Source organism: Monodelphis domestica, chromosome 1, assembly GCF_027887165.1.
Source record: "Monodelphis domestica isolate mMonDom1 chromosome 1, mMonDom1.pri, whole genome shotgun sequence".
In the NCBI taxonomy this organism is placed as follows: Eukaryota; Metazoa; Chordata; class Mammalia; order Didelphimorphia; family Didelphidae; genus Monodelphis; species Monodelphis domestica.
Genome location: NC_077227.1, coordinates 378,542,812 through 378,557,787, shown reverse-complemented (window position 1 = coordinate 378,557,787; position 14,976 = coordinate 378,542,812). Strand labels below are relative to the sequence as shown.

Here is a 14,976-nt window from a genome sequence, read left to right as displayed (position 1 = left end):
GGGAAGGAACTAAGAAGAGGGAAGGAAGGGGATATAGGATTTCTCCCACCTGGCCTATGCCAGGGGGAATTTAAAATCCCTGCCTCTAGGTCTCTGAAGAAGATTAGAGTCTTCTAATAGGATAAAGTTGGAAAGTAAAGGAGGAAAACTCAGCCAGAAACTCACGACCGAACTAGACAATAACTTGAAACCACGATAAGATGCTGAAAGGCTCAGCACACTCCTCTCCCCTAACTCTCCACCTCCAATAAGGGAAAGAGAGTGAGGTTCCTTTTTTTTTTTTAAATTGGCCCATTTAAATTGCTTTTTTAAAAAATTCTAAAATTTAGAACAGATTTCATCAGGAATTTATATGAATTCTAAAGAGATTTATTTTCAATTTATTTACAAAATACAGAAAGAGTGAGAAAATCAGAGAGAGGATAGTGTAAGAGAAGTTAGTGCCTAAGCATGAACTAATTTGCTCCTGGCCCCTGGCTCAACCTTGGCAGGGAGATTTAGTTTCAAGGGCTCTCAACAAAGCTGAGGACCTGGGGGAAACTCTCAAGAGGTGGGTCTCTCCTGAGGCTAGTTTCCTCAGAAAATATCCAGGAAAGGAGTCAGCCTTTTCACTCACCATGTATGTGTCAGTTCAATGGGAAGAGATCTAAGAACAGCCTCATTCAGGTCCAGTCAGCAGATTCTTCTCCAGTCTCAACTCAAACTCAGAACTCCACTCAGAAAGTTGTAACTCCCTTTTAAAGATACTTTCTTTGGATCACTTCCTGTGCCTTCCCCTAATTACCAATTACAGGTGAAGCTTTGCTTTAAGACTGCCCAGGGGCAGTTAGTTTCATTCTGATTCATCACCCACTATTGCCCAGGTGGGTCACAGACTCTGCCTCCCACCCCCACTCAAGTGTGAATGGGGTGTTTACACTTTTGGTGATTGGATCTAAAAATAGGCAGGGGTTACAATTTCATTTTCACAATTAGGGGAGAGTTAAATTTAATCTTCACAGCTCTTAAGCTCACAATAAACTTGTGAGGTGAAATCAGAATTCCTTTGCAAACCCCAAAATACTATATAAGTGTCAAACAACCATCAAGTTATTTATTTATTTTTTTAACATTCCTTACCTTCTTGGAATCAGTAAGGGCTAGGCAGTGGGGGTTAAGTGACTTGCCCAGGGTCACACAGCTTGGAAATGGTTGAGGTCAGATTTAAACCTAGGACCTCCCATCTGTAGGCCTGGCTCTCAATTCACTGAGCTACCCAGCTGCCCCCCATCATGTAATTGATTAAAAATTTAACCTATAAGTGAACATTATGTATAGCTACAAAACTAATGTTTAAAGAATAATTTGTGAGTGTCTGTCTCTAGAGAAAGAACCAATAAAAACATGTTTGTTGTTGTTGTTGATTGAGGCCTTCTTTAATGCAAGCAAGGGGAAAAGAGAGATACCTGAGGATTTCAATGTGTTACAGTTAAAAGAGTGGTTGCCATAAACTCTGACCGGGAAAATGTGGTTTCACGACTGTGAATTGCCAAAAGCATAAAGATTATTTTTAATATAAAACCAAGACACTAAAAATTAAGTGGTTGCCATGGGAATTAATCCCCAAATATGAATTACCCAAGCCAGCTAGGTTTTATGGAGATTTTAATTAATACAAATTAAGGAATTAAAGAAAGGGAGAGAGACAGAGTAAGATAAAATAATAGGAAAAGGGCTTGGGCCTAAGCCAATGGCCTAGGCTTTTCTCCTTAAGACAGAAAACTAAGTCAGTCTTTAATCACTCACCACAAGATCCTTCCAAGCAAAACTCTAGTGTTCAGAGAGACCCTCCAGTTCAGCTCAGGAAGCTGACCCAAGTTCAGCCACCAAGAGAGAGCCAGCCTCCTCTGACTCCTGACCTCCAATTCAGCTTTGGCAAGCTGCAATCTTTTTTCAGAGGCCTTTCTGACCTCCTTTTAAAGAGAATTTTCTCCTATGTCACCTCCCCTAAGTTTTCACATCTACCAATCACAGTAGACATTTTCACAGGACTGACCATTCTTAATTCACATCTTCTTTAGTTCTCAACTTCTCTGGGTAGACTAAAACTTCACACCTCTTTTGTTAAGCTTGTCCCTTGCAAGTTTGCAAGTTGCCTGACCTTTTAGTGATTAATTTGACCTTCATAGGTACTTAGTACTCTTTTGTATTAGATCTAAAAATAGACCTAGCTTAAGGGCTTGGCCTCACTATAAGTATGGGTTAAGAACTTTTTCATTGTTTAGTAAGGAGTTTTACAACTTTATCTCTCCCTAAAGTATGCCTAAGTATGGGTGGAGTAATGTAAAGTTCCCAATACATTTCTGATCAAGTACCTCTATTGTTTAAATGGGGAATAACTTTAACCAAAATGTTCCAAGGTAGAATGGAGACATTTTAAGATTCACAAATGTAACCAACCAACAACAACAACAACAAAACTTTACAGGGCAACTGGGTAGCTCAGTGCATTGAGAGCCAGGCCTAGAGGCAGGAGGTCCTAGGTTCAAATGTGGCCTCAGACACTTCTCAGCTGTGTGACCCTGGGCAAGTCACTTAACCCCCATTGCCTAGCCCTTACTGCTCTTCTGCCTTGGAACCAATACACAGTATTGATTCTGTCAACATGGAAATATAGAAATCCCCAGTTTACGTAGTTTAAAGATAGAAACCCCAGATTTTGACCTTGTCACAGGAGAGGTTCCCTCTGAGGGAAGGTCCCATTTCCCCAGACAATAGACATCCACTTTAGGTGGGGAGGCAGACCCCATCAGAAGTCAGGTAGCTCTTTTGTCTCCAGAAGCTTCTCCCAGTATATTACAGCCTCCTTTTGAGGATCGAACTCGGGACCTTCAGCTTCAGCTTGCGAGATTGACTTGCTACCTACTGGGCCAAAGCTGAAGTGGATGTCTATTGTCTGGGGAAGTGGGACCTTCCCTCAGAGGGAAACCTCTCCTGTGACAAGGTCAAAACCTGGGGTTTCTATCTTTAAACTACGTAAACTGGGGATTTCTATATTTCCATGTTGACAATTCCAAGAGGGAACAGAAGGGTTAAAAAAACAAACAACAAAAAAAAACCCTTTACTATGTTGTAGGTGCTGTGCAAAGTTCTGGGGATAAAAAGTAAAAAATGAAATGATCCCTGTCCTCAAGGAGCTTCCACTTTAATGAAATGTCTTTGTTGTTCTTATTGTCAATCTCTCTGTGTAGACTGTTGACCCCAGAAAAATACAGAGCTACTAAAAGAGTCAGAAAAAGCAAGTCTTTAATCAGGAGAGGGATAGAGTTCAATATTCTGCTGCCACAAAGTCCAAGGGCCTAAAAACCACACACAACCACAGGCTCTGGCACTCTTGCAACAATATCTGTGAGAGGATCACCATGCTAGATGATTCTCCAAAGAACAATAGAACTTTGGGAACTCCTATACCTTTTGGGAAACTAAGGACAAGGAAGTAAGATTGACTGGCATTACCATGGTTACCAGGAAATGGGAAGCCCAAGACAGAGATTATCAGGGAGAGGCTTATACTTTACAATGGATACAAAAGGGAAGGGACCAGCCCTGGGCTGGACTGCCTGGGAGAAGTCTTTGCTACAGTGGGAGAAACTACTAAGACCAAAGGGTTAACATTTGATTGAAGTCTCCCTTAGGTTCTATTGTTTTGTCTGAAATGAGTGAGTCTGAGACTTCCCAGGGTTTGTTCTCAGTAGTCAGGGGTAGACTTGGGTCTCCAGATTTCAAGTTGACAAGACCTTTAAGAGTCTACACCTGCTCTTATAATCAGAGAGATGCAAATCCAAACAACTCTGAGGTACCACCTCACACCTAGCAGATTGACTAACATGACAGCAAAGGAAAGTAATGAATGCTGGAGGGGGTGTGGCAAAGTTGGGACATTAATGCATTGCTGGTGAATTGATCCAACCATTCTGGAGGGCAATTTGGAACTATACCTAAAGGACGCTAAAAAAACTGCCCTTTGATCCAGCCACAGCACTGCTGGGTTTGTACCCCAAAGAGATAATAAGGAAAAAGACTTGTACAAGAATATTCATAGCTGCACTCTTTGTGGTAGCAAAAAATTGGAAAATGAGGGGATGCCCTTCAATTGGGGAATGGCTGAACAAATTGTGGTATATGTTGGTGATGGAATACTATTGTGCTCAAAGGAATAATAAAGTGGAGGAATTCCATGGAGACTGGGACGACCTCTAGGAAGTGATGCAGAGCAAGAGGAGCAGAACCAGGAGAACATTGTACACAGAGACTAATACACTGTGGTATAATCAAACGTAATGGACTTCTCCATTAGTGGCAATGCAGTGATCTGAACAACTTGGAGGAACCTAGGAGAAAAAACACTATCCACATTCAGAGGAAAAACTACGGGAGTAGAAACACCAAAGAAAAACAACTGCTTGAATACATGGGTCGAAGGGATATGGTTGGGGATGTAGACTCTAAATGAACATCCTAGTGCAAACATCAACAACATGGAAATAGGTTCTGATCAAGGACACAAGTAATACCCGATGAAATTGTGCGTTGGCTGCAGGAAGGGTGAGGGGAGGAATAGAAAATGATTTTTGTAACCAAGGAATAATGTTTGAAATTGACCAAATTTAAAAAAAAGGAGTCTACACCTGGGTGATTCTTAGGTCATTTTCACAGTGTAAAGCAAGCATCGATTAGCATTTATTTGAGTCTTGCTGTGATACTACTGTGTCTGAGCATTACCCTTCCCCAAAAGACCAGGATTCTCCTCTCCAATTATCTCAGCTTCTCAATCAAACTGCAGCTTATGCTGTATGGGAAGATAACCTTTTCTAATCACTGTGTGTTGTCTATTCAGCATCCCTTTGTCAGCAAAATCACCAGCAACAAAGCTCTTAGAAAGCTGGTAGCTGAAGCAAAGGCTGAAGTGATGGAAGAAATTGAAGACAACAGGGAGGAAGGAGAAGATGATGACTCAACAGAAAAGTGCCTGTAAGTCTAACTCTTAAAAAACCTACTACTTTTTGCAAGGCTTTTTTTCTATTTAAAAAAAAAAAGGTGAATTGTGTGACTTGAAAAATCACCCCCAAATAATCATCAGTGGGAGAGGAATGTATTTTCAAGAGAATTTCATCCATGTTATGGGGAGTAACTGATGCTTGTGGGCATGCTGTTTTAACCTCCTCTGTTCTCCATTCCATGGAAAAGATTCCTTAGTGACTTATTTCCATCTAGCTGGATAGGAGTTGCTGGCCTGATGGTAGTGTGTTTTTGTGAACCAAAATGTCTGAGAAGCTAAATTAAGCCATCAAGTCAAGGAGCTGGGTACAAGGACACTTGCTCTCTAACCTCCTAGAATTTTAGAGTTGGAAGGAGCCTTCAAAGTTCATCTAGTTCAAATGCCTCATTTAATGGAATGGGAAATTGAGAGCCATCAAATGAACACAACTTACCCAAATTCACACAACTACTTAGTGCTAATAAGGGAGTAGGAAAACTACATAGTGACATTGGACTGGCTAGTTAGAGAACCAAGACAGGGATACATTTTAGATTCCTGTTTTAACTTAGAAAAAAACACAAAACGAATGAAGTAGTTAGAAAAACCAAGGCTTTTAATCAGGAAAGAGATCCAATATTTGGCTGCTACACAGAGCCCAGTGCCAGGAACTTTACAGGGCCTACACCCTAGGACTTTGGAAAACATCCCTGGGGGGATCCCCTTGCATTACATGTCTCTGAGGAATAATAGAATTGGTGAACTTCTTTGCCCTTTGGGGAACTGAGGACTTGGGAGCATGATTGATTGACATTGCCATGGCTACAAGGAAAGGGAAGCCCAAGACAGGATTATCAGAGAGAGGCCTATCCTTGTATACAAAGGAAAGGAACCAGCCAAGAGTTGGGCTACCTGGGAAAGGACCTTGATAGAATGAGAGAAACTACCAGGACAAAAGGGTACTTGACATCTGATTAGGTCTGCTAGCTCCACATAACTAGGGCCATTAAGTATCTTAAGGTCTATTATTAACTCTGAAATAGACTTCCCTCCAGGTGAACTCTCTGGGGACCAGGGACAAACTTGGAGTCTCCAGCTTTCAAGTTGACCAAACATGGCATGTCCAATTTCAAGTTGACATCTGGATTCCGTTGCTTGGAAGAGTGGAAAAATTGTAAAATGGCTACTTCAAGGGGAAGAGTTGAGTCTGTGGGGGGGATTATCAATGGAGAGTGAATAGCTGTAACACCAAGTTTCTTTTCATTGGACAATAAGGAATATCAGTTGAGTCAGAAATTCAGTGGGGAATCTTTCTTTTAAAAAGAGTTCTGGGATGGTTCTTTCTGGAAGACAAATGCTCATCCAAAAATGTATCTAGTTTTCAAATTCATTCTTGTGTATGGGGAATCATTTCATGCCAGAGGCAGTCTAGACTCATGATGAAAAAGGCTATCCACCATCATATAGGGAGCAGATGGAGTCTGAACGCAGGTTGAAATATACCATTCTTTCATTTTATGTCCTCCACGAATTTTTCTCTAGTAGAAGCAATATATGTCTTGTTTTATAACATGACAAACAGGTAAATATGTATTATATGATAACATTCATACAACCTATTTATATTACCTGCCTTCTTGAGGAAGGGGGAACAGTGGGAGGGATAGAGAGGACTGAAAAATGTCAGAAAACAAATATTAAAACTATAAGATAATTAATTGATGTGTAATCTGGAAAAATAAAGAAAAGACATTTTTAAAGGAAATGAGTCCTAGGAAACTTACCAAGGAGTTATCTTTCTCCAAGCTTAGGTATCACAGAAGATGGGCAGATATGTCCCTGTTTTAGTTAGCCCTCTACTCTCCCAGAAGTTATGGATCTCTATCAATGATGAAAGCTACAATTTTGCAACAAAATGGCCTGAACCAGGAACATAACAATAAAATAGAAAACTCCACCTTGGCCTCATTGAGGTTCCTTTCTCATTCATTTATTTCTGACATATTTTTGTGTACTTACTATGGGCCTAGTACTATATCTGGTGCTGAGGGAGAGGAAAGGAAAGAGAAGACAATTCCTTGCTCTCCCCCAACCCAGCCCACCTGCTCCTTCCCCATCACCATATTTACACTCAATCTCTACCCACAGAGAGAGTGATTAGGAATTAGTCATTGCTACTATCTGCTCTAGGCTCAGAGAGAAGTGGGGAAGAGGAAGAAAAAAAACATTCTTGAAAGAAGAAAAAAATCTAAAAGAACTAGGCTTTAAAGGTTCCAGGTCTTTTTGAGATTCTGCTGGTTCTAGTGGTTACTGTCTTTTAAATCTTATTAGGTGGATAGAGATAAAATCACTGAGGCATTTTAAAAAAGTGCTGAGAGAAACAGAAGGAAAGCTAGAAAGTAGCACAGATGAGCAGGATAGCTTTGAAAATGACAGGTTAAATTTATTCTAAAGATTTACCATTTCAAGAACAATCTTTCTGTCACACTATATAGAAATCTGTTTAATGTGGTTTTTGTTACGTTCAGAATAATTGTTTTAAACCTGAAATATGTTCTTTTCTTAAAAGCCTCCAGGGAGTCACACATGGGACTCTTCAGAAGTGAGTCAATTGAGTTTTGATGGAGAGAAGCCTCCAGAGTCATCAACTGCTGACCCAGTGATGCCCACAGAGCCCAAAGGCAACCTCAATAAGCCCAGTGACAAGCTTTCGGATGGGGAAATCACTGCTATCAAAGAAGAGGGTGTCGGCTCCATTCAAACTTTCATCCTTTACCTTTTTCACTTGTCTATAATTCAGTTTACATCCAAGCAATATTTCTATAAAGAGCAAAGTAATAAACAGCCTCCTATGCAGCAGAAAATGAGATAGAAACACAAGAAGGTGTAAATTAAACAAATATCCTTCCATATGTCACAGCTCACCCATACAAACAAAATAAAAAATTTGCCCATTTCACAGTTAGAAAGCTTATTATTAACATCTCTCTCTGAAGAGGAGGTATGAGTTTGCAATGCAGGCCCCACAGTTTTGTGAAGAGATTTGTCATTCTGGAGGGCAGGGTATTAAATTACAAGCTCTCAAGACTGAATAGAAATTTGTTTTGTTTTGTTGCAGAGGCTCCTTTAGTGAGAGGAGGATAAGGGAGGAAAGAAAGTATCTAGCTAGGGGTGTTCACTTTTCACAAGTTTGACTTTGGGTAACAGGGAAATCATACTTAATGACTCCCCCTAATGACTGGTACTAGCAAAAGAATGAATTTAAAACATTGTTGAATCTTTATTTTCAACCCAGGTCAAAGTCTGTCAAACCAAAACACAAAAAAATATATACAATTAGAATTATGACTCTCTTAAAGGTTCCCAGAAACTCCAAACTCACCCTGACCCTCTTTTTCCTGTATGGTCAAAAACCAGAAGGACATGTTTAGGTAGTGACCAGATTGGTTCATATCAGTTTAACAGGGCTCCTCCACTTGCCCTGGACTCAGGAACGTGGCTCCAGTTCTCTTTTTTGCCCATATCTTAGCATGTTAAATGCTACCATGAAAACTTACATAGAAAAAAATATATATTTCTAAAGCGCCTTTCTGACTCAGAGCCCAAGCACAGGGCAGGATGTTAGGAACTGCTGTGTTTTCCTGCATGAGCCCCCATCCTCTGGGGATCCTGGGAAGGATAGTGGATGGGGCCTGGAGCTGGCATGAAGGGAGGAGGTGGTCCCATTGGGTGGAACACTTGTGGTCCAAAACCTGGTGGGGATGGAGGTGCAATTCTAGAAGGTGGGGGCAGGGCAATATTAACCACTGCTGGGAGACCACTGGGAGGGAGATTAAAATAATTGGCAGAGGCTTCTTCAGCTGTTGGAGGAGGAGGAGGAGGAGGAAGAGCTCCAGGAAGTCCAGGAACAGGCTCCAGCTTAAGTCCAGAGTCTGTGGTTCCTTCTTTTTCCTTTTCTTTTCCTCTGGCTGCCTGTGATCTTCCCCATTTCACATTAAGCCTTCTTCCATTGAGGATCAGTTTGTTAAAGGACTTCTCAGCAGCCATCTCTGCAGCTTGCCTTGTGGCAAACTGTATGAAAGCACAGTGCTGCCTCTGCACCACGGTTATCGTTCGTATCTCACCAAACTGGTAAAAATGATTTCTGAGATCTGCCTCACTGATTGTATCTCCAAGGCCTCCAACATAGAGTGTGGTGATAGTCTTATCATCTGGGGGGTCCAGATGAGGCATTGTGGAAGCCCTTTTCAGAAGCTTGTCTGCCACAGGGTCATTAATGGCATAATATCGGTCTTTGATATTCTGATCAGCAAGAGGATCCTCAGGATTTGTAGGCTTCTCATGTCTATATGGACACTCCTCTCCTCTCTTACATTCTCCTTTCACCCAGAAGGAACAAATGTGAGGATGGTTCCGTTTGTAGTAAGGGGTGGTGCGAGCCAATTTGAGCAGCATGTCACTGGTAGCTGTAGCCTTCCCAAGAAGGCCAACTGGCCGGGTTCCATCAGAGTTAGAAATCTCTCGCTCAACATTCTGTGTGTAGTATTCTTGGTTCACATCAGACTTGGGCATGTCATCTTTAAGGGACAGTCCCACATCACGAACCTGAATAGGTAAGCCATATTCTAGGTCCAAAAGGCAGGTCTGACACACATTTTTTAGCTTGCTGCAGGTTTGGCACACTTCAGTCTTCTTAAAACGCATGCGAACCCCGGGGCACCAGCGGAACACTGTGAACGGCTTGGCACAAATTTTGCATGCTTTTCCATATATGTCTTTGGTCATCCGAACGTAAGGATTTTCTCCAAGGCATGTCTGACATAGAATAGGGAAGTCTGAGTCCTCCCAGTTCTGCCTATTGTAGGTGTTGGAGCCCAGAGACATTGCCATCTTGGAAGTGGCTGCAGGGGGGAAGAGTGTGTTTTTGACAGGAAAAATCCCAAATATATAGACCGCTCACCCTTGTGTCTCCTCCTCTAAGTTTTCACATCTTCCAATCACATCAAAGACTTTTTCTCCAGGACTGCCCATACTTTTAGTTCTCACCTTCTTTGATTTGATTATATCCTTTGAGTTACTTCACACCTCTTTGTGAAGTTCACCTTTTGTGAGTTACTTGACCTTTTAGTGATTAATTTAACCTTTACAGTTACTTAACACCTTTTTGTATTAGATCTAAAAATAGACTTAGCTTAAAGTTCTAGCTTGACTATAAGGTGAGAACTAAGTATCTTCATTGTTCAATCAGCAGATTACAATTTTATCTTCCCCCAAAGGTAAGTATGTATCTTAAGTATCTTAAGTAGGGTGCAGTAATTTAAAAGTTCCCAAGACATTCCTGATTCTGTTAGACCAAGTAGGAGGTAGCTGAATCAAATCTCAAGTAACAGGTCTGAGTAGGGTGGGGTAGTTTTAAAGTTCACAGCCTGGAATCTGGAAGTCCTGAGTTCAAATCTCATCTCAGATACTTATCCAGTGTGACCAGAGGGAAGTCACTTAACCTCTTTCTGTCTCAATTTCCTCAACTATAAAATGGAGTCATAATCCCACCTACTTCCTAGAGGAGTTGTGAGGGAAAAATGAGAGAGATTTGTACAGTGCTTAACACAGTTCCTGACATAATAGGCATTTAATAAATGCTTGTTTCCTTTCTTCCTTACATCTATCCTATTATAAATAGGCAATTTAAGTTTTAAGAGTTGAAGTCTTTATCTTCTTTTCTCTCTTTTTAATATACATTTTTTAATAGTTAGAAAAATGTCATCTTGCCTCCTCCCCTAATCATGAGATTTCAAATTAATGAGGTTTTTGTAGTATTTAACAATACCCTAGAGTATCTGGGTATCTGGATTGATGAATGTGTGTTATTGCCAAGTGTCTACACCCCAGTTCTCTGGGTGGAAGGTGAAAAAGAAAAGTTCTAAGCCTGAGGAACAACATGTGTGCTTATATTCCTGAAGTTCACATCTGCTGAAAACCATAAAGAATTTAGAAGTTTACAGGGCATATAAAGCAACTCTTTATATGTTACATATCTAGAAGCATCTATAAATAGAACATATTACCCCTTCTGGAAGGCATAGTGGTATAATGGTTAGAGTAAAGGAGTTAGAACCAGAAGAAACTGTTCAGTCATTTACTAACTATGTGGCCCTAAACAAATCACTTCACTTCTCTTGGTGTCAGTTTCCTCATCTGTCAAGAAGAGCTCAGAATCCCTATAGCTCTGTAAGGGGAGAAAGGGGTTATATTCTAAAAGGTTGGACTGGGTTCTATTTAAAATAGCGTCACCAAGAATTTATATGAATTCCAAAGGGATTTATTTTCAATTTATTTACAAAATATAGAAAGAGTACAGAAAATCAGAGAGAGGATAGGGTAAGAGAAGTTAGTGCCTAAGCATGAACTAATTTGCTCCTGGCCCCTGGCTCAACCTGGGCAGGGAGAGTTAGTTTCAAGGGCTCTCAACAAAGCTGAGGACTTGGGGAAAACTCTCAAGAGGTGGGTCTCTCCTGAGGCTAGTTTCCTCAGAAAATATCTAGGAAAGGAGTCAGCCTTTTCACTCACCATGTATGTGTCAGTTCAATGGGAAGAGACCTAAGAACAGCCTCATTCAGGTCCAGTCAGCAGATTCTTCTCCAGTCTCAACTCAAACTCAGAACTCCACTCAGAAAGTTGTAACTCCCTTTTAAAGATACTTTCTTTTGGGTCACTTCCTGTGCCTTCCCCTAATTACCAATTACAGTTGAAGCTTTGCTTTAAGACTGCCCAGGGGCAGTTAGTTTCATTCTGATTCATCACCCACTATTGCCCAGGTGGGTCACAGACTCTGCCTCCCACCCCCACTCAAGTGTGAATGGGGTGTTTACACTTTTGGTGATTGGATCTAAAAATAGGCAGGGTTACAATTTCATCTTCCCAATTAGGGGAGAGTTAAATTTAATCTTCACAGCTCTTAAGCTCATAATAAATTTGTGAGGTAAAATCAGAACTCTGTGAATTCCTTTGCAAACCCTAAAATACTATATAAGTGTCAAACAACCATCAAGTTATTTATTTATTTTTTTAACATTCCTTACCTTCTTGGAATCAGTAAGGGCTAGGCAGTGGGGGTTAAATGACTTGCCCAGGGTCACACAGCTTGGAAGTGGTTGAGGTCAGATTTAAACCTAGGACCTCTAGGCCTGGCTTTCAATCCACTGAGCTACCCAGCTTCCCCACATCAAGTAATTGATAAAAAACTTAACCTATAAGTGAACATTATGTATAGCTACAAAACTAATGTTTAAAGAACAACTTGTGAGTGTCTATCTCTAGAGAAAGAACCAATAAATACATTTTTGTTGTTCTTATTGTCAATCTGTGTAGACTGTTAACCCCAGAAAAATACAGAGCTACTAAAAGAGTCAGAAAAAGCAAGTCTTTAATCAGGAGAGGGATAGAGTTCAATATTCTGCTGCCACAAAGTCCAAGGGCCGAAAAACCACACACAACCACAGGCTCTGGCACTCTGGCAACAGTATCTCTGAGAGGATCACCATGCTAGATGATTCTCCAAAGGACAATAGAACTCCTATACCTTTTGGGAAACTAAGGACAAAAGAAGTAACATTGACTGGCATTACCATGGTTACAAGGAAATGGGAAGCCCAAGACAGGATTATCAGGGTGAGGCTGATGTTTTGCAATGGATACAAAAGGGAAGGGGTCAGCCCTGGACTGGACTGCCTGGGAGAAGTCTTTGTTACAGTGGGAGAAACTACTAAGACCAAAGGGTTAACATTTGATTGAAGTCTCCCTTAGGTTCTATTGTTTTGTCTGAAATGAGTGAAGGGAGGTAGGCTCTATTGTACCCCATTTTACATATGAGGAAACTGAGGCAAATGGAGGTTAAAAGACTTGCCTAGGGTCAGACAGCTAGTAAGTATATGAGGCTGGATTTGTTTATCTTGGCTCTAGGTCGAGCACTCTATCCATTGTGCCACCTAGAAGCACTATGGATACAAAACAAGATTGAAATCAGAAAACAAATCATGAGGCTATACTCTTTTAAGTTCCTTTATCCACAGAGTTCATGCTGTAGTTTCCTCCTTAACCCTATTTTCCCGGGTACTGATAGGAATCCTGAAAAATTACATTCAGTTCAACAAACATTAAGTGCTTGTTATATTTTAGGCACTGGGTGTCCTAGGCACTTGAGAGCCAGAGACCGAAAAGGAAGGTGCCCTTGTCCTCAAGGGACTAAAATTGATCATGTATACAGATTAGTAGACAATAATATGTACAAAGTTACTCCAAGGGGTTAAAGAACACTAACTGGAAGAATCAAGAAAAGCCTTGTGGGGGAGTTGTTGGTACCTAAGCATGTGACTGTAAGGGGGTGGGATTCTGAGATGAAGAGATAATGAGAGAGGGAAGGTATTTCACCCATGGGGAGAAAGAACTGAGGCAAGAGATGAGGGGGACAATTAGTAGGCCTGTTCTATCAAACTTGGAGTTGTTAAGGTTAAAATTAGGGGTTAAATTTAGGGTGAGTGAAAGAAGTTTGTATGAAATAAGAGTGGATAACAAGGTAGGAGCTAGACTATGGAGGGTCTAGGCTGTTTCAATGCTAGGCTGAGGATTTTAAAATTTCATTTAAGAGGCATTAAGGAACACTGAAATTTAAAAAAATTCATTTCATTTGTTTTTATTCATTTTTTCAAAGACGGTCTCCCAGACTTGTTCTCACACCTTTATGGATTAGAAACTTTGACCTACTTTAGGAACATTTTCTGACTTGAGCTGGTTTATCCCTCTTTGGGCAATTTGTCTTGTGCCACCCCACCCACCCCCCATGTTAGTGTTCAATTAAGTCACCTGCTAAACCCACTGTGATAGCAGTGATACTTACTCCTGTGATAGCAGTTATTACACACACTCCACACCCAGCTTTTTGTTTTTACTCTCTTTTCTGCATAAGCATCCCACAATTCCACCCCTCTTTCCCTTTGCTGTTTTTCTTTGATAACAAAGGAGTGAAAAACAGATAAGTAAAAACCTGCAAGCTTCTCTAGTTGACTATGGCCTGCTTTTCCTTTGAAGATTTTACATAGAAGAATGACTGAAAGTGCTTGACCTGATTCAGGGAAAAATAAAAAAGCGATGAGGTCAATGACATTAGTCTCTTTGAGTCTGGGGCAGAAAAATATCAGTAAAATGAATACTGTGACCAATTTTAACTTTTGAAAATATATTTTCATATTTCATATCCAGCCTTTCTCCTCTCCTCTCTTCCCCTTCCTTCCTCTCTTCTCCTCTTCAATCTTAGAATCAATACTGTGTATTGGTTACAAAGCAGAAGAGTAGTAAGGACTAGGCAATGGGGGTTAAGGGACTTGCTCAAGAACACACAGATTGGATCTCAGGATCTCTGGACTGTAGGCCTGGCTTTCAATCCACAGACCCACCTAACTGTCCCCCTAGCCTTTTCTTAATCCATAGATTGAAACCTTGGATCTGAAGAAGCATGGATGTCTTATAATAAATCAAATCTTCTCCAACTTTTCTTTCTCTGTGGTCCATCTATCTTACTTTACATTCCTAAACCCAAGAATACTTTAAGTTCTTCCATCAGACTAGATGCCTAGAAGGCATCTCTCAAATCCTTCTCTTACTGTCCTACTCAACTCTCTATTAGTCAAAGTTCATTCAAATTTTATATGAGTCTCCTGCCTAATTCCCCCCCCCCCTTCCCTTTTGCTCCTATAGCCTATGGTGCTTCCTAGATCTCAGTCATTCTTTGCCTTCAGGAAGCTTTCTACTTCTCATCCTTTCTGGATCTCCCCAGAGTTCACTTTCTGCACAAAACCTTGGACAAGTAGGTACTGGTAGTATTGCTCAGCTTCCTTTCCTTGTGACTTAGCAAGGTTTCCCTTCCCATATTTTGGGTGCTGAAGCACATTTTGCTGTTCGATACC

General features: G+C 40.8%; 2 protein-coding genes across 2 annotated transcripts in view; one reads left to right on the top strand and one right to left on the bottom strand.

Annotated features, from left to right (window-relative positions):
* The window catches only part of LOC103093241 (uncharacterized), a 28,641-nt gene extending 20,655 nt beyond the window's left edge, over positions 1-7,986 (top strand). The window contains exons 4-5 of the mRNA XM_056816726.1: positions 4,877-5,010; positions 7,587-7,986. Of these exons, the coding sequence (XP_056672704.1) occupies positions 4,877-5,010; positions 7,587-7,623 (171 nt within the window). The 3' untranslated portion in view covers positions 7,624-7,986. The remainder of the gene's footprint in view (positions 1-4,876; positions 5,011-7,586) is intronic.
* Positions 7,987-8,102: 116 nt separating this feature from the next.
* Positions 8,103-14,553, bottom strand: LOC130456393 (pre-mRNA-splicing factor RBM22-like). The gene has a single exon (XM_056811578.1). It carries the CDS (start codon positions 9,905-9,907, stop codon positions 8,639-8,641), a length of 1,269 nt encoding a protein of 422 aa, XP_056667556.1. The 5' UTR covers positions 9,908-14,553; the 3' UTR covers positions 8,103-8,638.
* Positions 14,554-14,976: the final 423 nt, after the last annotated feature.

Bases quoted from the DNA above. Each gene is read 5' to 3' on its own strand.
- LOC130456393 (XM_056811578.1), bottom strand. From the start codon at position 9,907: ATGGCAATGTCTCTGGGCTCCAACACCTACAATAGGCAGAACTGGGAG.